Source organism: Xenopus laevis, chromosome 6S, assembly GCF_017654675.1.
Source record: "Xenopus laevis strain J_2021 chromosome 6S, Xenopus_laevis_v10.1, whole genome shotgun sequence".
Classification (NCBI taxonomy): domain Eukaryota; kingdom Metazoa; phylum Chordata; class Amphibia; order Anura; family Pipidae; genus Xenopus; species Xenopus laevis.
In genome coordinates this window covers 100,498,943-100,520,477 of record NC_054382.1, presented here as the reverse complement: position 1 = coordinate 100,520,477, position 21,535 = coordinate 100,498,943, and the positions used below count along the sequence as shown (strand labels likewise).

At 38.9% G+C, this 21,535-nt stretch overlaps 1 protein-coding gene across 1 annotated transcript; it reads left to right on the top strand.

Annotated features, from left to right (window-relative positions):
* Positions 1 to 234: 234 nt before the first annotated feature.
* On the top strand, positions 235 to 18,952 carry tcea1.S (transcription elongation factor A (SII), 1 S homeolog; the record flags this gene model as incomplete). Its single annotated transcript, NM_001088124.1, is given in 11 exon segments — positions 235 to 549; positions 1,464 to 1,526; positions 4,074 to 4,179; positions 5,895 to 5,976; positions 8,565 to 8,713; positions 9,644 to 9,700; positions 10,513 to 10,667; positions 14,833 to 14,979; positions 16,106 to 16,177; positions 17,444 to 17,958; positions 18,050 to 18,952. Coding segments are annotated over 10 exon segments (912 nt in total). The 3' UTR covers positions 17,453 to 17,958; positions 18,050 to 18,952.
* Between the last annotated feature and the right edge of the window lie 2,583 nt (positions 18,953 to 21,535).

Genomic DNA, 21,535 nt, shown 5'->3' with positions numbered 1-21,535 from the left:
GTGAAAGTGCTGCTGCTCAATCAGCTCACGTTTCTAATTACAGTATTAGTATTTGGAAACCTCTTCAAAACACACGCTTTGCCTTCCTCTTTCACGGTACAGTCATGCACCCCCTGACACATATTCAAATACACAAATGAATGCAGGCTTTTATATCATAGGCAATTCTATTCAGATAAAATGATGTGGCTTGAACAGAGCTTCTGTAACTGTGTTGGACGCCATATGCGTGTCGAAGCGTCACTTCCGGTCTGGAAGTCACGCCAGAGGTGTAGCGACAGTAGACACAACACTACTTCCGTCTGTTCTCACTCAGCTTCCGGTTCTGGCAAAAGCTTTTAGATGGTGCTGTGCTGAGCGGCAAGCGGGAAATTATTAGGGTTGGGGCGGTGTTAGCGCGGTTCCTCCGCCTATTTTTTTTGCTTCACTGACTGAGGCTGAGTGTGGGCATTATCGGTACCGCGAGTCATCGGAAATATGAGTTCGACCGGGGATGAGATCATTCGTATCGCCAAGAAGATGGATCGGATGGTGCAGAAGAAAAACACGGTGCGTGGAAGCTGGAAAGGGGTGTCACCATTGTTATGCACCCATCTCGCGTGTGTGTGTAACTGCTAATACTCGGGCTGCAAGTGTGACCGGGAACTACAATTCCCAGCGTCCTTTCGTGCAAGTCTTTCTTTTCCCACTAGATAATATTCCCCTGTAGCTTTAAAAACCAATGGCCTCCGAAGCACACGCCCCCATACAATGGAAATGTAGGAACTTAGGGCCTGAAAACCTGCTCTCTTCATCCTCATGAATATTTTGTTTTATTCCTTGCACTGAACATAATGAAACCACCGTCACTTCAGTGTTTCACTTTTGGGGAACAGAAACTGATGAAGCAAGTCAGGGCAAATGAATAAGACCTCTGTATAATGAGCTGCTTCTTGGCGGAACAGCTTTTTGTTCTATTATTATGTTATTTTTTTTAGTAAAGGTATTGTTAGGCGTATTCTTCCCTATTAAAGAAGCAAAAATATACGTTCCGTGTCTCCGATCAATGTCCTAAATAAAGGGTTGATATAAGCTCCCTGTTCTATGTGTTCTGGCCGGTAATATAAAGATGTTGGAGCGAGATCCTTCAGTTCAAGAATGAGAAGCTCACTTTTACAAACATTCCATCCCCAGAACTCTTGTTTTTTGGGAATAACCGGTACCCTGCAGCTTCGTTCTTACTCTAGGATGTTCTTGCAGTTGCAAGTAGAACAGAAAACCACAATATAGAGTGGAGCCGTTCGTTACATTTCAGTTGAATATAGTAGGACAAGAGTTTTTCAGAAAACTAAATTACTATATGGTGCATTGGTTTATGCAAGTGAAACGTTAATAGTTTGTGTATATGGAAACTCCTTTGCATATCATAGACAATCCTGTCCTTAATAATTGTCACTCATTATGGATTCTGCTCTTTTTTGCAGGTAGGAGCTCTGGATTTATTGAAAGAACTTAAAAACCTTCCGATGACATTGGAGCTGCTTCAGGTACACAAATAAACCTATTTGTTGTTGGGATTTTTAGAGGCGTATTTATCAAAGGTTGAAAGTTCACCCTTTGATAAATACGCCTTTAATGGAGTGGGCGATATTTCACTCTAGTGGACTGTGGTGATATCTAACTTCACTTTTTGATAAATATACTCCATGGTGTGAAGCTGACTATTCTTTAACAAGCACAGGGAGCATGTACAGTTGCACCCAGATCTGGATTAGCTTCAAATAAGTACAGGTATGGGATTCTTTATCTGGAAACCCGTCCTTCTCCCACTTTTTGTGCAAATAATCGAAATTTTTTAAATGATTTCTCTCTGTATTAATAAAACAGTGCCTTGTACTTGATCCAACTAAGATATAATTAATCCATATTGGAAGCAAAACCAGCCAATTGGGTTTATTTAATGTTTACATGATTTTCTAGTAGACTTAAAGGGATACTGTCGTGGGAAAAAATTTTTTTTTCAAAAAGCATCAGTTAATAGTGCTACTCCAGCAAAATTCTGCACTGAAATCCATTTTTCAAAAGAGCAAACAGGTTTTTTTTGTTTCCCAGCTGCCCCAGTCATGTGACTTGTGCTCCGATAAACTTCTTCAGTCACTCTTTACTGCTATACTGCAAGTTGGACCGATATCAACCCCCTTCCCTTTCCCCCCAGCAGCCTAACAACAGAACAATGGGAAGGTAACCAGATAACATCTTACACAAGATAACAGCTGCCTGGTAGAACAACACTCAATAGTAAAAGGAAAGCCAAATTGGATTTCAGTTCAGAAGTCTGCTGGAGTAGCACTATTAACTTATGCGTTTTGAAAAAAACAAGTTTTCCCGTGACAGTATCCCTTTAAGGTATGAAGATTCAAACTACAGAAAGAACCGTTATCCGGAAAGCCCCAGGTCCTGAGCATTCTGGATAACAGGTCCCATACCTTTCGCACTTCCAAAAACAGAGCTGTTGTAATGTCTCACTCCAGTGACAGGAGAATATTTCATTAGATTTTCTTCTTTTCCCGCAAAATGCAAGGAAGGTCTCGACAGTGTAGTAGATTGGCACCTGTTACACATGAGGAAGGATCGCACACTGATGTTGATTTTTCTTCTGATGCCTACAACAGCTGCTTCTTTGTATGACAACAGGGCTGCATTTGGGAGTCAAGTGTTTTCTTTGTAAAAACAGGTGCTTTTGAGAAACAATATAAATAACTAGTACAAATCAAAGCAAAGAATCTGCCTGTAACTAACAGTTCAAGAATACTCTACAAAATCAGTTCTTCTAGGTTAAGTTTGTGGCAAACCTTATACTTAAATTGAAGAAGAAGTTGTTTGGGGTATTTTTTCAGGTTACAAATTGTAAATTCAGCTGTTTAGTGATAAACTATAGGTTTGCCCTTAGGGCATATAATCCCTTTCTTACATGCCGAATCTAAGAAACTTTTCAGTGGTCTTTGTATTTCTATTATAATACTACCTTGTATTTATTTCTGTCTGGTTGCCATTTTTGTTCATTGTAATGACTTTTTATATAACATTGTGAGTTCTATTCAGAGGCACACTAGTATAGGTATGGGATCTGTTAGCTGGAAATCCATTATCCAAAAGGCAGTCTACCATAGACTCCATTGTATCTAAATAACCCAAATTTTTAAAATAATTTCCTTTTTCTCTGTAATAATAAAACAGTACCTTGTGTTTGATGCAAAACAAATCTATTGGGTTTATTTAATGTTTACATGATTTTCTAGTAGGGATGCACCGAATCCACTATTTTGGATTTTAAGATTCAGCCAAATACCAAACTGAATCAGAATCCTAATTTGCTTATGCAAATTAGGGGTGGGAAGGGGAAAATTTTTTACTTCCTTGTTTTGTGACAAAAAGTCACGCGGTTTCCCTCCCTACCCTAATTTGCATATGCAAATTTGGGTTCAGTTCGGCTGTCCAGAAGGATTCAGCCGAATCAGAATTCTGCTAAAAAAAAGACAAATCCTGCCCTAATCCTGAACCGAATCCTGGATTTGGTGCATCCCTATTTTCTAGTAGACAAAGTATGAACATTTAAATAACGGAAAGATCCATTATCTGGAAAGCCCCAGGTCCCGAGCATTCTGAATAATAGATTTCATACCTGCATATTTATATGTGATAGATCAGTCAAAATAAAATACCAGGTTGATAGGAATCCAGATTTGTGAGGCTTTGCAGGCTTATGATTTTTTTTTTTTAAATTTAGGCTGGATCATGCATCAATGTATGGCATGGATGTAATGCAAATAGTAAGGGTTTGCACAGATATTTAAAATATGCTGGTGTGAATATGAAGAAGCAAGGATTTATTTCTAGTGCATTGCAATCAGCTGCTTTGTATGTTGTGGACAGGCAGAGCAATAACAGAGGCTGTTTCATGAGTTGATTTAACAGTTTCACTTTCTTTTCCCATTCTTACAGTTTAGTAATGGTCCAGTTTGTTTCTGAGAAACCTCTAGTAAATACCAATGATACATCTGCACCTGTATTAACATTTCTGGTTTTCTATTCAGTCCACCCGAATTGGAATGTCTGTGAATGCCATCCGTAAGCAAAGTGGGGAAGAAGACGTGACTTCACTAGCCAAGGCTCTCATCAAGTCCTGGAAAAAACTGTTAGGTAAAAGAATATGTAATGGTCTAGGGAAATAGGGGAGTGTATGTACTTATTGTTATGTTTTTTAAATGCTAAGTGGGAAAAAATGCTTTTATGTATGCATGTAAAGTTTCTATTTTTATGAATCATGTGCACCTCCTCGACATTCCCAGCCTGCAGTAGGAATGAAAGATATTCCAAATAAACCGGAGTCTAATTATTGTTTTTCAACATTGAATAAGCAATCTGAAGTACAACTAGAGTAAGAGAAATTTTTGTCCCACTTGTATAGCCAAACTGGGAAGTTTTCACATGTAAAGTTTTTAATCTGCTTGCAGAAGAAGTGTTGTAATATAACTTAGATTGACACTACTCTGATTTAATTTCTTTTACTGTGAAGACTTTTTTGGTTTGTAAAGTAAATGTGCTTGTCATAGTGAATACACAAGTTGAGTTAACCTTTGGGTATACGTAGTGTGTTATATCAGCCTGAAAACAAATAAATGTCACTTCTTGACACTATCTACACCCAAGCAAAGTTTGGTAAAGCATCCAGGTCGTGGAATAAAATTTATTTTCCAATTTAAATGGGAAAATATGCCCCCTTTTTGACATTCCGTTGGGTGTATTATTATTTTTTTTACACAGACATACTTGGATACACAGATTGATAGGCTGCCAGGTACCAGTTCCCCAGCTCCTTAGTCTGAGTCAGGATAGAATTATGATAATCTAGGTATTGGTCTAGAGAGGTACTGCCCGCAGTCCAGAATCCTCTGTGTGGCATTCTACTTAAGTCCTCTGCATTTCTGCACACCACCCACTATGGAAAGCAAAAGGACTTCAAGTCTCGGAATCCATCTCCCCACAATGGGGGTTGCATGACTGGGTGAGCCTTGGAAAATGGTTTATCAGAGTTATCTGGTTTCTTTTTAATCTGTGGAGCCTGTTTATGCAGAAAATGAAGGTTTTTGTTTTTGCTGTGTTCCCTTTGTAACATAACTCTACTCTTCCCTATAACCTTACCTATCCCCCTTCTCTACTTGCCCCTTTTTGATTTGCTCTTTTCTATAGCTTTCCGCCCAAGTATTCTGTTTTGCCCAACTCCTGCCCTTTTTATTTTTTATCTTCCCCCTTACTGTTATGCCTTCTTTATTTGATTGTTGCAAACTGCAGGGAAAACTCCAGGCTTTCCCAACCTTTCCTAGGCCACTCAGCCACTGCTACTTCCTGGTATAGATTCTGTAAAATTCACCTAGGTACTTTGCTGCAAATTACCTGGTGGATTCCCAGATCAAAAAGATTTAACCAGCCCATCTATCCCTTTCTAGTCTCGGATATTCATCCTGGCTGATTCCGTATGATTCTCCCCGTAGTCGTATCTTAACTAGTGTGGACCCAAATTACTAAGGGTTAGTAAGAGATTGATGGGCTGGTGGTATGCACCATGCTTTTCCAAGTTATCCAACCTCATTGCAAGCTTGCTGGTAACTCCACTGAGACCACCTACCTCCACTTTTTTGGGACTAGTTAGCCTCATGTTTGAATCTGCCTTAGTGATAGCTTGCCGGTAGCTGATCCAAGTAGTGGATAACAAGGAACATCGAGTTGTAATAAGAACTGGTTACTACAACTCTATCCACGACAACATTTTAACCACCTAGTTGGCTCAGGCAAGCTGTTTAGTGTATCATCTCTCCCAACTCATTTCTAAATTATTAATTTACTTCTGTCTTCAGATGGACCATCTGCTGACATGGAGGAAAAGAAAAAAGATCAACCAGCTCCTGCACAAAATAGCCCAGAACCCAAAGAAGAGAAGTATAATATCATATTCAAATATTTTATTGTTTGTTTTTACAAGTGTTTGTCTGTGGATAATTCCTCAGCCTTAACTGTTCTAGAACAACAAAAGCCTTATTCAATAGGGGGTACCAATATCTTACCCCCCCCCCCAAGCCCTGAATAATTTAATTTGCTAAATTTTATTCCCCAGGTTTATGGTCATTTTAGATAAAAAAATAAAATCCACTGACCCCGATATAAAAAAAAAGTAGCACCGCTTTTCCATCTTACCTTTTCCGGTGCTCATATGTCATATGTCCTTTCAGTCAGCTGAATTCTTCAGGAAAGGTGTCAGAGCTCTTATGATGAGATTCTGTTCAATTCCATTTGACATGAATTTGAAGTTAGCAGTAAGGAAAGATATCGTATTAAAGGAAATTCGGATTTTGAATTGTATTTTTGTTCAAAACTCACTAATTCGCCTTGGGAATAATCCAAACTCTATTAGAATTTTGAGATTTATCCAGCCTTTACCCTCTGAATAATTCAAATTCGATAGGTTGTCACCTTAAAGTTCATGTATAAGTTGATGGGAGAGGTCCATGACCCATTTGAAGATGTTAATAGCCTTCCTGACATTCAAGTTTTTTTCGGAGAAAAAATTCTTTGAGTTTAGTCTAATTCGATTTGAGTTTTTGGGTCAGTAATATTCTTTCGAGTTATAGATATTAGATTTTTTTTATCTGAAATAACCTCCCAATCGTATTTCGAGTATATTCCAATTTGTTAGAGTAAAAAAAAATCACGTGAATTCGAAATTGGACCTTTGATAAATGGGTCTTTTAAAGTGCAGATTTCTCTATAGGATTATGTGGCAGGAGCACTTTTAGTTGAAGCAACAAGATGTTAGGGAGCCAATTAACAAAGTTGCAGAAAAAGAACCAGAATTGCATTTAACACAGTGCAAGTGTGGGAGGTTTTATGAATTGATGACATTTTCTTCACTTTGTCAGTCATGCCAGTTGCAATGTCCCCTTCTATTGTTTTTGGTCATCTTAAAGGGAATCTGTCGTCATTTTAAACTTTTTTTTTTTTTTTGCATTTTTATAAAAAACACACATCCATAAACACTGTCTGGCAAATAAAATGTTAATCCACAAATCCATGCATAAGTTATTTTAGTTTGTATTTTGTCATGGGGGCTTCCATTTCTGCTCATTACACATTCATCCTGTGCTGCTCTAACAGCAGGCACAGCATTACCTGTGTGCTTGGAGGCAGCCACTCTGTAATGAAAAGCCAAGTCGCACTACGACATGAGAATCCAGCTGTACACTCCCCCTCCCCTCTCTGCCCATGCCTGTGATGTCTGGAGGAGAGAGGTCACATGGTTGCAGGGAACCAATTACTTTCACTTTCCTACGTCCTGCTCTACAGCTGCACTAACAGCCCCTCCTCCCACAGACACTATCAAAGCTCCTGCCATTCTGTAAGTTTGTTCTCTGCTTTCCTTTGGAGGGGAACTTTCTCTCCTTGCTGCCTTCCTAGTTAGTTTTACTGGTTACTAGATGAGGTAAAGGAGCTGTGAGTTCCCTCTGCTATCCACCTCACACACACTGCGCTCCTTTCCTACCTGCAATACTTCTTTTTTCATTAACTACTTACTGCCTCCTTTCTCCTGAGCTATTTTAACCCTTCCTAGACTTCCTCTTAAGTTTTCCTGATTTTCAAGTCAATGTCCTTATTTTATCCTTTTTTCTATTCCCTGTCATCAGTCCTGGGAGTGTACTCCTGTGTTTCATTTTTGTGTAAACAAATATAAATAAACTATCTATATAAAATATTTTTTCCAGTGCCCAAAATGAAGTGTGTGTGTGTGTGTGTATATATATATATTTATTTTTGAAACGTAAGTGGGGGCAGTGATCACAGGACTATCTTATTTCAGTCCTTCTGAAGTGGTGTCAGTGGGAGCTTATCTTGATTCCTGCCTATTGTTCAATTGACAGGCTCAGCAGACAAGGCTCTATTTACATTACAGCAGCTTGTAGGAGGGAGGGGTAATGACATCACTCCAACTTGCAGTGCAGCAGTAAAGTGTGACTGAAGTTTATCAGAGCACAAGTCACATGACCTGAGGGCAGCTGGGAAATGTCAAAATGTCTAGCCCCATAGCAAATTTTAAAATTAGATATAAAAAAATCCATTTCTTATTTTGAAAAACTGATTTCAATGCAGGATTCTGCTGTAGTAGCACTATTAACTGATACATTTTGTAAAAAAAAATTTTTCCCACGACAGTATCCCTTTAATGGAATTAAAGTTTATGAATCAAGCTTGGAAAATGTAACTGCTGGGGATATCTTGAGAAATCCTTTGGGATAGCCAGTGTTCACATTATCTGACTCTTGAAAAACAAGAAATGGGCTTCCAGCTTTTTTAGTAAAATTGTTTCTTTTCCTTCTCCCGTCCATATGCAGCATTGACCAATATGCTATTTGTTTGTCCAGTTTTCCCACACGAACCTTGGTAATCTGCTGTTCTTCTCTGTTCTAGATATCTTATGTCCTGTTCCAAATCCATGTTCTAGAATACTATGGGAATTGACATTGTTTAATTTCCAGCAGTTCCAGCACAAATTTTGCTGCCCAGAAGGATGAATTTCCTGCTCCTTCCGATGGTTTCATTACTTCTTTTCCCAAAGCACCCATTACTTCAGATTCAGTAAGAATTAAATGTCGAGAGCTACTGGCTGCAGCACTAAAAACAGGAGGTGAGTTTAGGCACAACAAAAATGATCATGAATTTTGTGATGTGAGTTGTGTACTTCCAATATTAAAGTTTGTTTTTGTCATATTTAATTATTTATTCTTAAAGGAGAACTAAAGCTTAGCTAAAGAAGTAGCTAGAATTGTTGTACATTATTTTTTGGACTTCTGTACCAGCCCAAGGCAACCACAGCCTTTTATCAGCAAAGATCGGTGCCTCCAAAGATACCCCAGTAGCTCCCCATTTTAATTTCTGCTAATTCACTGCACATGCTCTGTGCTGTCATGTACTGAGCTTAGGGACCCACTCAGAACTACACCATTTACACTGCAAATCACTCTACAATATAACATTTCATCCCTGAACCAGCAAGTGTGCTTTCAGAATGATCCAGCACTTTAGGATGGAACTGCTTTCTAGCAGGCTGTTGTTTCTCCTACTCAATATAACTGTGAATGTGTCACAGTGGGACCTGGATTTTACTATTGAGTGCTGTTCTTAGATCTACCAGACAGCTGCTATCTTTTGTTAGGGAGCTGCCATCTGTACCTTCCCATTGTTCTGTTGTTAGGCTGCTGGGGAGGGGGGCAGTAAAGAGTGACAGGTCAGATGACTGGGGGCAGCTGGGAAACTGACAATATGTCTAGCCCTATGTCAGATTTCAAAATTAACTATAAAAAAATCTGTTTGCTCTTTTGAGAAACAGATTTCAGTGCAGAATTCTGATGGAGCAACACTATTAACTGATGCATTTTGAAAAAAACGTTTTCCCATGACGGTATCCCGTCTGTGCTGTTCTGTGTGGTGGATTTGTGCTTCATTATTCTGACTGACTTTATGAACCATGCAGTACAGCACTTGTGCTCTAATTCCCCTGCACTATAAAGCAGAATTTGCCCCATGCTTGATTAACCTTTGCCGTTTGTATTTTCAGATGACCACATTGCCATTGGTGCTAATGTTGATGAACTTGGTGCTCAGATCGAGGATGATATCCTTTATTTCATTTTCAATTCAAATTACAGCCATTGTACTTCACAGCACTACCTTATTTTATTACAGGAAGGGTTTTGAAAGGCTATGTCATAAGCTGCTATAAGAGCTATGCCTGCTATTCCTAGTACAGTGTGTTGCCTATAATATTGATTTTACATACAAGGTTCACATTGATAGAGGCACATTTATCAAGGGTCGAATTTCGAATTCATGTGTTTTTTTTTTTTAATGAAATTTATTATAAAAATCTAATTTTTCAAAAATCAAATAAAATCGACCCGAAAACTCGATTCGAGTTTCTTCTCTAAAATAAACTTGAATGTCAGGAAGGCTGCAAAGAACTCCAAATTGATCCCTGGATGTCTCCCATTGACGTAAACAACAATTCGGCAGGTTTTAGGTGGCGAATAGTCCAATTCGAGTTCTTAAAGGGCCAGTGTATGATACATTTTGAAATTCGAATTTGTTTTTGAAAAACTTGAATCGAATTTGAATATCTTCCTAGTAGAATTTGACAGTTTGACCATAAAAAACTCAAATTCCAATTTTCAATTCGACCCTAGAAAGATCTGCCCCTGAATATACTCCTCATTTTAACCCTTTACTGGCTTCCAGTGTATACCTTGTACTTTTAGCCTAGCAGTAGCTGCTATATTCTAAGGCTGTCCACAGCTTGACCAATAACCTCCTGTTTTACCACAATCCGTCTAACTAGAAGCCAACAGGGACTTGACATAATGATCCATGAATTTCATCACTTGGCTGCTATGTAGACCTATGCAGCGATATTCCTTACATCCCTTGCACCAGTTTTCCAAGAATTCAAAAACACAGAAGCAAAATACAAAAACAGAATCCGGAGCAGAATTGCAAACCTCAAGGATGCAAAAAATCCCAACCTGAGAAGAAATGTCCTTTGTGGCAACATTGCTCCTGACTTTTTTGCAAGGATGACGGCCGAGGTACGTATTGCGATTCGTCAGATCTATGAGTGAAGCTGCAGAAAGAAGAAAACACATGCTGCACACTGTAATCCTTTTGTTAAAGGAATTGTTCAGTGTAAAAATAAAAACTTGGTAAATAGGATTTACTAAATAAATAATGTTTCTAATATAGATAGTCAAAAATGTAATGTGTAAAGGCTGAAGTGACTGAATGTCTAACATAATAGCCAAAACACGACTTCCTGCTTTTCAGCTCTCTTGGTTTCCATTGATTGGTTACCAGGCAGTAACCAATTAAGAGACTTGAGGGGGGCACATGGGTCATTACTGTTGCTTTTAAATCTGTGCTGCATGTAAGGATCAATTGCAAACTCACTGAACAGTTATGTCCCCGTTGGTCCCCCTTAAAGTTGCTGACTAACTCAGAGTTAGAGAGCTGAAAAGCAGCAAGTAGTGTTCTGTTATGTTACACATCCAGTCACACCAGCCTTTATACATTACATTTTTGGCTAACTATATTAGAAACATTTTTTTATTTTGCACAGCTTATCTATTTACCCAGTTTTTATTTTTACACTGAACTGTTCCTTTAATAAAGAAATCTGGCCACTTTGGTCCCTGTGTGGTAGAACACTGAGCAGCGTTGTCCCTTGAGCTTTGTTTCCAGCAGGGATTAGATACAAATGTTCCCATGATGTAAAAAGCAATAATAAGGGACTACAATAATGAGGGACTGGTAAACGTGCAGCTGGGTTCTTTGGGTCTCTACATGTTATTCTCTGTTGGTTTGTATGTGGGGATAGTGGCTTCCTGCATTTTTACCTTCTTGCTGTTCTTTAATTCTATTGCAGAGTGATTAATCTTTAGATTCAAGTTCCCCATTGAGGTGCAATATTTTTGCAGGCCCTGTTTAGTTCCTAACAAAAACATTGCTATATCATCCATTCAATAAAAATTGGCAAGAAAATCTAGGTCAGCAAATAGGTTTTCTACTCCCATCCTGTAGCCAGCTAGAGGCTTAACTTTTGTAAAGAGGCCACATTTATTTGTCTGTCTGTCTCTGTCCCAGGCTACTCTATAACAGCATAACCCCGTGTTCAGACTGATTATCTACCACACGCCTCCATTCACTCGATAGGGAGAGCTGCACATAATTCTGAATGTTAAGCACCTGTCCATCAAAGGATAAGTAACCTTTTAAAATAAATGAATGTAAAATTGATATGGGTGCCATTCTAAGAAATTTTTACAATATAACTTTTGCAATTTACATTTTTTTTAATTCTGAGATATTAAAGGGATACTGTAATGGGAAAATTAATAGTGCTGCTCCAGCAGACTTCTGCACTGAAATGCACCGTTTTTCAAAAGAGCAAACTTTTTTTTTTTTAACTTAATTTTGAAATCCGACATGGGGCTAGACATATTGCAAGTTTCCCAGGTGCCCCCAGTAATGTGACTTGTATTCTGATAAACTTTAGTCACTCTTTACTGCTGCACTGTAAGTCGTAGTGATATCACCTCCCCGCCATCAGCAGAACAGTGGGAAGGAAACCAGATAACCGCTCCCTGGTAAATATAAGAGCAGCACTCAATAGTAAAAATCTAAGTCCCACTGCAACACATTGTTACATTGAGTAGGAGAAACAGCCTGCCAGAAAACAGTTCTATCCTGAAGTGCTGGCTCTTTCTGAAAGCACATGACCAGGCAAAATGACCTGAGATTGCTGCCTTCACACCAATATTAGAACTAAAAAAAAATACACTTGTTGGATTAGGAATTAAATTTTACATGAGAGTGAATTATTTGCAGTGTAATTAAGAAATAAAAACTACACCATAAAAAATCATGACATAATCCCTTTAAAGGGATTGTTCACCTTCCAACACTTTTTCCAGTTGATTTCACCAGAAATAAAGACTTTTACCAATTGCTTTCTATTTTTTATTTGTTACCATTTTTCCAAAATCTGAAAATATACCCCCCAAACAATGTAGGTCTCTCTAAAAAGATATTGCATAAAACAGTTCACATGTAAAGCCCTGTTTCATGTAAATAAACCATTTTCATAATAATATACTTTTCTAGTAGTATGTGCCATTGGGTAATCGTAAATGTCATTTTAAAAAAATAAGGACAGCCCCCTGGGATCGTACAATTCACTGTGCACACAAACATGCCAAACAAACTATACATGTTAGGTCACATGAGCCAATTAACAGACAGAGTTGTGTCTTTTGCTTCCACACTTCTTCCTGTTACAGTTAGAGTTGTAGTATTTCTGGTCAGGTGATCTCTGAGGCAGCACACAGACCATCACAAAATGGTGGTTCAAGGCAAGAGATGTAAACGGGTAATATTTACTTAAATATATATTCCAGTTTGGTAAGATTCTTTAATATGCCGCTTAATATGATATTTTGCTTAAGTGTTCATTTTGGGGATATAGTTTTCCTTTAAAGTTTAATGTTCGTGTCTCTGTTGTTTCAGACTGGCAGCTCAGTAATTCAGGCGCAGATTCTGAATTGTTACAATTTTGCAACATATAATTGATACATTTCTCAGCAGCATCACTGAAGTATTACCGTAATAACCATTGTATCAATTCTAACAACTGCCTTTAATGAAACCTAGGGATTCTGCTCAGCAGGGACAAAGATAAGAAATGTATCAACTAAATGTATCAATTTAGAACAGTTTACAGCAGGGGTGTCCAAATTTTTTACAACGAGGGCCAGATTTGGTGAGATGAAAATGTGTGGGGGCCGACCAATCAGCCTGACATTGTTTCATTCGAACCATTAAGTATATATTCATGAAGCTGCTGGATCCAGGCAAAATTAAATGTGAAGCCATTATGGTATGTTAGTGCCCTACTGCCCTACTGTCCACCTTTAGTTTCTGGCAGGGAGGGTGGAGCCGGCAGCTGCAGAAGGAGAGCTGGTATGTAACGGAGACCGTAGTTGTAAAACTATCGAAGGGGGAGTTGAGCCAGAGGATAGAACGGGTTTTTTTTTAGCATTGTAGCTTTTTTTCATGCCTGGTTTCTGGGAGGGAGGGGGAGTGACAGAATGTTTAAAAAAATCACTGCGACGTGCTGCTGTGACTTCGGCTCCTCTTCTGCGGGCCAATTAAAATTGGATCACGGGCCGCATTTGGCCCGCGGGCCGTAGTTTGGACACCCCTGGTTTACAGGGTTGACGACCCCCTCCCTCCAGAGCTGCTTTAGAAGGTATGAAAATACACTTTACACTTCAGTATTAGAAAAACTGTCACACATAGAAAATAGAAAGTAATTGGAAAAAGTCTTTAATTCTGGTGAACAATCTGAAACCAACTGAACTGAAAAAAGTGTTGGAAGACAAACAACCCCTTTAAGGGATACATGCTCTCTTAATATGAATGAATTTTGTTACAATAACTCCACCTCCTGGTAAGTGTACAGCCTTTCTGACCAACAAGTAGTCAAGGAAGTTGTCAGAAAATAGAAAGAGGCTGCTCTGATGTTCTACCAGCACTGACTGTAGAACTGTACTGACCAGCAGGTGGAGCTGTTGTAACGGGATTCATTTATATCAAAGGGGTTGTTAACCTTAAAACACTTTTTTTCACGGGGGGGGGGATGCTGACTCTTGTTATCCTTGTCCCTGCTGAACAGAATCACAGAGTTCCATTAAAGTCAGCTGTTAGAATTGATACAATAGTTGCTAATACTCCTCAGTTACTGCTGAGAAATGTATCCACTAATTGTATCAACTAAATGTAGCAAATTTAACAGTTCAGATGCTCCTGGATCACTGAGACAAAGGAACATTAAACTTCAATTTTGGGAAAACCGTAAAAGATGGAAAGCATTTGAAGAAAGTTCTTGTTTTTGGCGAATAACCTGAAAACAACTGAACTGAAAAAGTGTTTGGATGGTGAACAACCCATTTAACAGTGCATGTATCATTTAATATCCTGAATTAAAAAAAAATGAATGTAAATTACTAAAGTGCTTAGAATAGCGCTCATCAGTTTTTACATTCACTTATTTTAAAGGTTTCCTTAAAACAGTCAGCTTTACACATACAAAAGATAACCTCAAGATCCACTGCATTGGCTAAAAGTGTTTTTTTTTTTTTTTTTTTTTTTTAAAAAAAGCTGCATGTTTACTATTATTTGTCTTCTTTGGTTTTGTAGGAAATGGCTAGCGATGAACTGAAAGAGATGCGGAAAAACCTGACCAAAGAGGCTATCCGAGAGCATCAGATGGCCAAGACAGGAGGCACAGAAACTGACCTGTTCTCTTGTGGGAAATGCAAAAAGAAGAACTGCACCTATACTCAGGTAAGTCAGCCAGTAGATATGAACCACTTTCAAGTTTCAATATCCATCTAAAATCAATTTTTCTGTGTTTATGTTGTTGCTCTACAGCAGGGTTTTCACATTGACTGAGTCGATCTAATGCACCACACATTGGCAGGCCAGAGTATATTCAAATGAATTAATTGTATAATTAACAAAAAAAAAATAATAATCTCCAGGAAATATCAGAACCCATTGGAGGGCCACCTCTGATGTATTGTCCTCTAGCTGTACAGGCTTGTTGTAAGCGAGGACAGGGCAATTTTTAGCCCTCTACATGATGTTCACTACATCTACCTGCATCCCACTTAAAGCAAGTTGCTCTCAAGATAGACTTGAGATTTGGTCAAGAAGAACCTGGGGCCCCCAGTCTGCCCATCCGTGTTTTAGAATACTATATCCAACTATTATTCTGTGATCAGCCTTTAATTAAGTATTGGTTATTATGTTTCACAGGAATATTCGGAAGGGTTTTTTTATACTGAGAGCCGTAAAGATGTGGAATTCTCTACCTGAATCAGTGGTACAGGCAGTGGCGGAACTACCGGGGGAGCAGGGGGTGCGAGCGGGCCAGGGCCCGCACCCCCTCAGGGCCCCCCGGCAGTCCGCGCTCCGCTGCGCATATCCCGGACAGTTTCCGGGTGTACGGAGGAGGGCGGGGGCCCGGCTGCGCGTCCTGCACCAGGGCCCGCCCCCCTCTAGTTACTCTTCTGGGTACAGGCTGATACATTAGATAAATTTAAGAATCGGTTGGATAGCTTTTTAACAAGTGAGGGAATACAGGGTTATGGGAGATAGCTCATAGTACAAGTTGATCCAGGGACTAGTCCAATTGCCATTTTGTAGTCAGGAAGGAATTTTTCCCCCTCTGAGGCAAATTGGAGAGGCTTCAGATGGGTTTTTTCCTTCCTCTGGATCAACTGGCAGTTAGGCAGGTTATATATAGAGTTAAAAGTTTGAACTTCATGCATGTGTCTTTTTTTTCAACCCAACTTACTATGTTATATAGGCCTTTGGTTAAAAGTTTGAGTTTCCAGTTTTGTAGTAACTACAGCTGAAGGTTGATTACTGATCATTGAGGATTTTTATTGTCTACTTGATGTTATAGGTTCAGACCCGAAGTGCTGATGAACCAATGACAACATTTGTCTTTTGTAACGAGTGTGGAAACAGATGGAAGGTAAGCTCTCTTGTTCTTATTTGCTATGTTTTATACTGGTTTAACTTTAAATCTTTCCCCTAGTTATATCCATGTCCTTTCTGATGAATATATGGTTATTTCTTTAGTTATTTGTACTGTCATAAGAATAATCTCTTCATACTCAGGTTTATTTTGTAAAACATTTATCAAACCGGCTAAGACTTTGTGTATATCCTTATTTACACATTGCCAATTTGTTTTAATTCAATAACTTCCCAACTGTTCATATACAAATAAGCATTTATTTGTGCTTTGTGTGAAAATGCTTTCAACATAGCAGTTAGTGGAGCTCGACTCTAATTTGCCAGTGTAGCTAAACACATCATAAATTTTGGAGACACATGTAGAGACTTGTCTGTGCCTTTCTTTGCTAAAATTGTAAGACTATTTTGTAGCGTGCAACAATATTCAGTGCGCTGCAAATAATTGTCACATGGAATACACAAAACCAGGTAAGGCTTGCCCCCGGGGAGAGTCTTATCTGTGTCAGAACGTTTGGTGCTGTCGGATCAACTGGACATTTATTCCCATATGTGTAATGCTACACGCAGAGATGTGGCAGTTTGCCTCCCTGTTGTTAAAGGAGAACTAAGACTTAACTAAAGAAGTAGCTAGAAATGTTATACATTATGTTTTAGGCTTCTGTACCAGCCCAAGGCAACCACAGCCCTTGAGCAGTAAAGATCTGTGTCTCCAAAGATGCCCCAGTAGCTCTCCATCTTCTTTTCTGCTGATTCACTGCACATGCTCTGTGCTGCTGTCACTTACTGAGCTTAGGGACTGACATGCAATATACAGTGCACATATAATAGAAATGTCACAATATAAGGCTGATTAGTAATTAATACAGATAATTACTACATGGCAGCACAGAAACCAGTGCATCTAACATCAGAATTTAATAATCCACCTTGTAGCATCAGCTACATACAAACCTAATTTTCTGCTTGATAATTTAGAACGACCCCTAAGCTTAGCTTCTCAACAGCTGCTCAGAGCCCACTGAGCATGTGTGAGTGTCACAGACACTTTCCAAGATGGTCACCCCCTGTGACGAGATTGAAGTCCTGGATCATTGCTGCTGTTATGAAGCAGACACTTTAGGCTGGTGCAATACGTTTAGTATATAAAATATGACATTTTTAAGCATAATAATTTTTAGGGTTTAGTTCTCATTTAACTCTTCAATGCATAGATTATTAATAGATTTCCTGCATGTTACTTCTTATTCTTCTTCTCTTCCAGTTTTGCTAATGGGAAAAGATACCACTACATCCAGAGGAAAAAAAAAGTGAGGAAGAGACCATTTTGTAATTTAAACAAATCTTGTAGATTTCTGCAGAGAAGTTCCCGATCCGGATTCATCCATAGGACTCGCTGGGTTTTTAAGTTCAATCACTTTATGAAACTGTTTCTTTCACAGCAGGGAGAGTATGCACCAATTTTTATGGTGCATGTTAAAACAAGAAAAAGAAAAAAAACATGTTTTTATAACTAAGGCAGCATTAAAATTTTATTGATACAGTTGTGCCATTTGTTCCCTTGCTCTTTTGGTGTTGGCGTTTCAGTAGAACTGCTCCTGATAATGGCAAGCTCCTCTGTAGCGGTTATAAATACTTTGTGTTCATGATAAAATGGCAATAATACTAGTGATGCACCGAATCCAGGATTTGGCCTTTTTCAGCAGGATTCAGATTCGGCCGAATCCTTCTTTCTGGCCGAACCGAATCCAAATCCTAATTTGCATATGCAAATTAGGGGTGGGGAGGGAAATCATGTGACTTTTTGTCACAAAACAAGGAAGTAAAAATGTTTTCCCCTTCCCACCCCTAATTTGCATATGCAAATTAGGATTTGGTTCGGTATTCAGATGAATCTTTCTTTCGTGAAGGATTCGGGGGTTTGGCTAAATCCAAAATAGTGGATTCGGTGCATCCCTAATTAATACGCCAGTGCCTGCTCACAGTTATAATGAGCGAGTCTGCTGAATAAATACTCTGCGGTCCAATTTCCAGGCAAATTGCACATTTTCTGCTGCGCTTTTCCTGTGAATTTTAAGCCCTATGATGTTATTTCATGTAGCTCACATCTCTTTGGGGAGTACAATTGTAAGATTATTTTTATACTTGGTTCTAAGTAGTGTTGGTTACCCCTTTTTTCCCCCCCTGTGTTTCAGAAAACATTCATTGCTAACTGTCAGGTTTTTCTTTCGCTGCCATGATTGTCTTCAACAGCAAATGGAAAGCTGAGTTTAGTGCTTGATGTAGTTTGTGGCATTACTGTGCCCTGACAATGCTGCCCGATGTGTGTGTGTGTGTCCATTTGATGTAATGGTGGGCTGCGCTTACCAAATTGCTGTGTTAACTCACCCGGGGTTTAACAGGCATTTAATAAATAAAGTGTTATCCTGAAACATTGGAAGTAGATTCTCACTAATATGCTGTTTTATGCCAGATGTTAAATCTGACATCTCTAAGGTTTAGTTGAAATGTCTCTTCTAGGCACTGTGTGCACTAGATCCCTGTGTATCACGGCTGCTAGTAGAACATACATTGGCGTTTTTTTCCCCTTCGCATTGGCTAGTTCCATGATTAATTGGCGTGCGCAATCCAGGTTATATAGAAAAATGTTCTAAACCTATAAATGCACCCTAAAATTAAATGTCATTTTACTGTACGGTGTCCAAACCATATGTTTATGTTCATTCCTGTACTCTGTAATCTTGTCTATAAGTAAATGACTTTTGATGACTTTATTTTAGTTTGTTTGTATGTTGCTGAAAAGCCAAGGATTTCTATTCTATGTACACTAGAGGAATAAATGGCTTCAAAATCGGCATAGGTGTGCTCTTCAGTAGGCAGAACTCTTAAACCCCACTTATTATCAAAACAGATATGTAAGCCAATAAGATTGGTAATATACAGGTATAGAACCTATTATCCAGAATGCTTGCAACCCGGGGTTTTCCAGATAAGTTATGGAGATCCAAATTATAGAAAGATCTCTTAGAGCTCTAGCACATGGGCAGATTTGGGGAGATTTAGTCGCCTGCCGACTAATCGCCTTTTCTTCGGGGCGACAATCTCCCCAAACTGCCTTCCGCCTGCTAAAATGAAAAATCACCTGCAGCAATCAACACACGCCGATTCGATTTCCGAAGTCGCCCAGGAAACTTCGGGCAACTTCGGAAATCGAAGCGACGCAAGTTCATTGGCACAGGCGATTTTTCATTTTAGCAGTGGAAGGCAGTTCGGGGAGATTGTCGCCCCGAAGAAGAGGCTATTAGTTGGCAGGTGACTAAATCTGGCTGTGTGCTAGAGCCCTTAAAGGGATCCTGTTATATTTCAAAACGCATCAGTTAATAGCGCTACTCCAGCAGAATTCTGCACTGAAATCCATTTCTCAAAAGAGCAAACAGATTTTTTTTATATTCAATTTTGAAATCTGACATGGGGCTAGACATATTGTCAATTTCCCAGCTGCCCCAAGTCATGTGACTTGTGCCTGCACTTTAGGAGAGAAATGCTTTCTGGCAGGCTGCTGTTTTTCCTTCTCAATGTAACTGAATGTGTCTCAGTGGGACATGGGTTTTTAACATTGAGTGTTGTTCTTAAATCTACCAGGCAGCTGTTATCTTGTGTTAGGGAGCTGCTATCTGGTTACCTCCCCATTGTTCTTTTGTTAGGCTGCTGGGGGGAAAAGGGAGGGGGGTGATATCACTCCAACTTGCAGTAAAGAGTGATTGAAGTTTATCAGAGCACAAGTCACATGACCTGGGGCAGCTGGGAAATTGACAATATGTCTAGCCCCATGTCCGATTTTAAAGTTGAATATAAAAAAATCTGTTTGCTCTTTTGAGAAATGTATTTCAGTGCAGAATTCTGCTGGAGCAGCACTATTAACTGATTCAGTATCTCTCTAAGTTTACTAAAAAATAATTTAAACTTTAGATGCACACAATAGGATAATATTGCCTCCCATAAGGATTAATTCTATCCTGTCCTGACTGCATGAGTTTTAATATAGAGGTATGTGACCTGTTCTCCAGAATGCTCAGGAGCCGGGGTTTTAGTCCAGTCAAGTACAAGATACTGTTTTAATATTACATAGTAAAAGGAAATCATTTTCATAAATCTGTATTATTTGATTAAAGTGGAAGATGGCCTAACTCATTGTGAACTTTTTAGGCAATAAACTGCTTTGGTAGCTTTCCTTCTCCTTTAAGGTAACTTTTATAATATAATAGAACGGCCAATTCTAAGAAACTTTTCAACTGTTTTTCATTGTTATATAGTTATTTGCCTTTTTCTTCTGAGTCTTTCAAATGGGCATCGCTGAATCCCTCTGTAATGCGCTGTAAGGCTACAAATGTATTTTTATTGTTACTTTATCACTGATCGTTCTATTCAGGCCTCTCCTACTCATATCCCAGTCTCTTATTCAAATCAATGCATGGTTGCTAGGGTAATTTGGACCCTAGTTACCAGATTGGTAAAGATGCAAATTGAAGAGCTGCTGAAGAAAAAGCTAAATTACTCAAAAACCACAAATAATAAAAAAAAAAATCAAACCAATAGCAAATTGTCTCAGAATATCACCCTCTACATCATACTAAAAGTTAATTTAAAGGTGAACAACCTTTAAAATGGTAACCAAAACCTGAAAGACATGGAAGAATACCGAAAAACATCATTTTAAATTGATAGAAGAATAACCAAAATGGAAAAGAGTCGGGCAATGATCAGCTCCAGGAAGAAGGTCTAAAGTTACCTGTGATACTGTTACAATTAGAAGACCCTTTGTCGAAGAGACCTGATAAGAGGTAAGTTTGCCAAAGAACACATTGACTGGCCAAAAGAGAAACATTTTGTGGACTAATGAAGGCACGATTGTTCTTTTTGGCTCTAGGGGCCACAAACAGTTTTTCAGACTGAAACACTGAATTCAAGCCACAGTACAGTGTGAAGACAGTGAAGTATGGTGGCACAAGCATCATGATATGGAGATGTTTCTCATACTATGGTGTTGGGCTTATTTATCTCATACCCGGGATCATGGATCAGTTTCAATACATCAAAATACTTGAAGAGGTCATGTTGCCTTATGCTGAAGAGGAAATGCCCTTAAAATGGAGTTTCAACAAGACAACGACCCCAAACACAGCAGTAAATGAGCAACATCTTGGTTCCAGACCAACAAGATTGACATTATGGAGTGGCCAGACCAATCCCTGGACCTTAATCCAATAGAAAACTTGTGGGGTGACATCAAAAATGCTGTTTCTGAGGCAAAACCAAGAAATGCAGAAGAATTGTGGAGTGTAACAGGTGCCAGAAG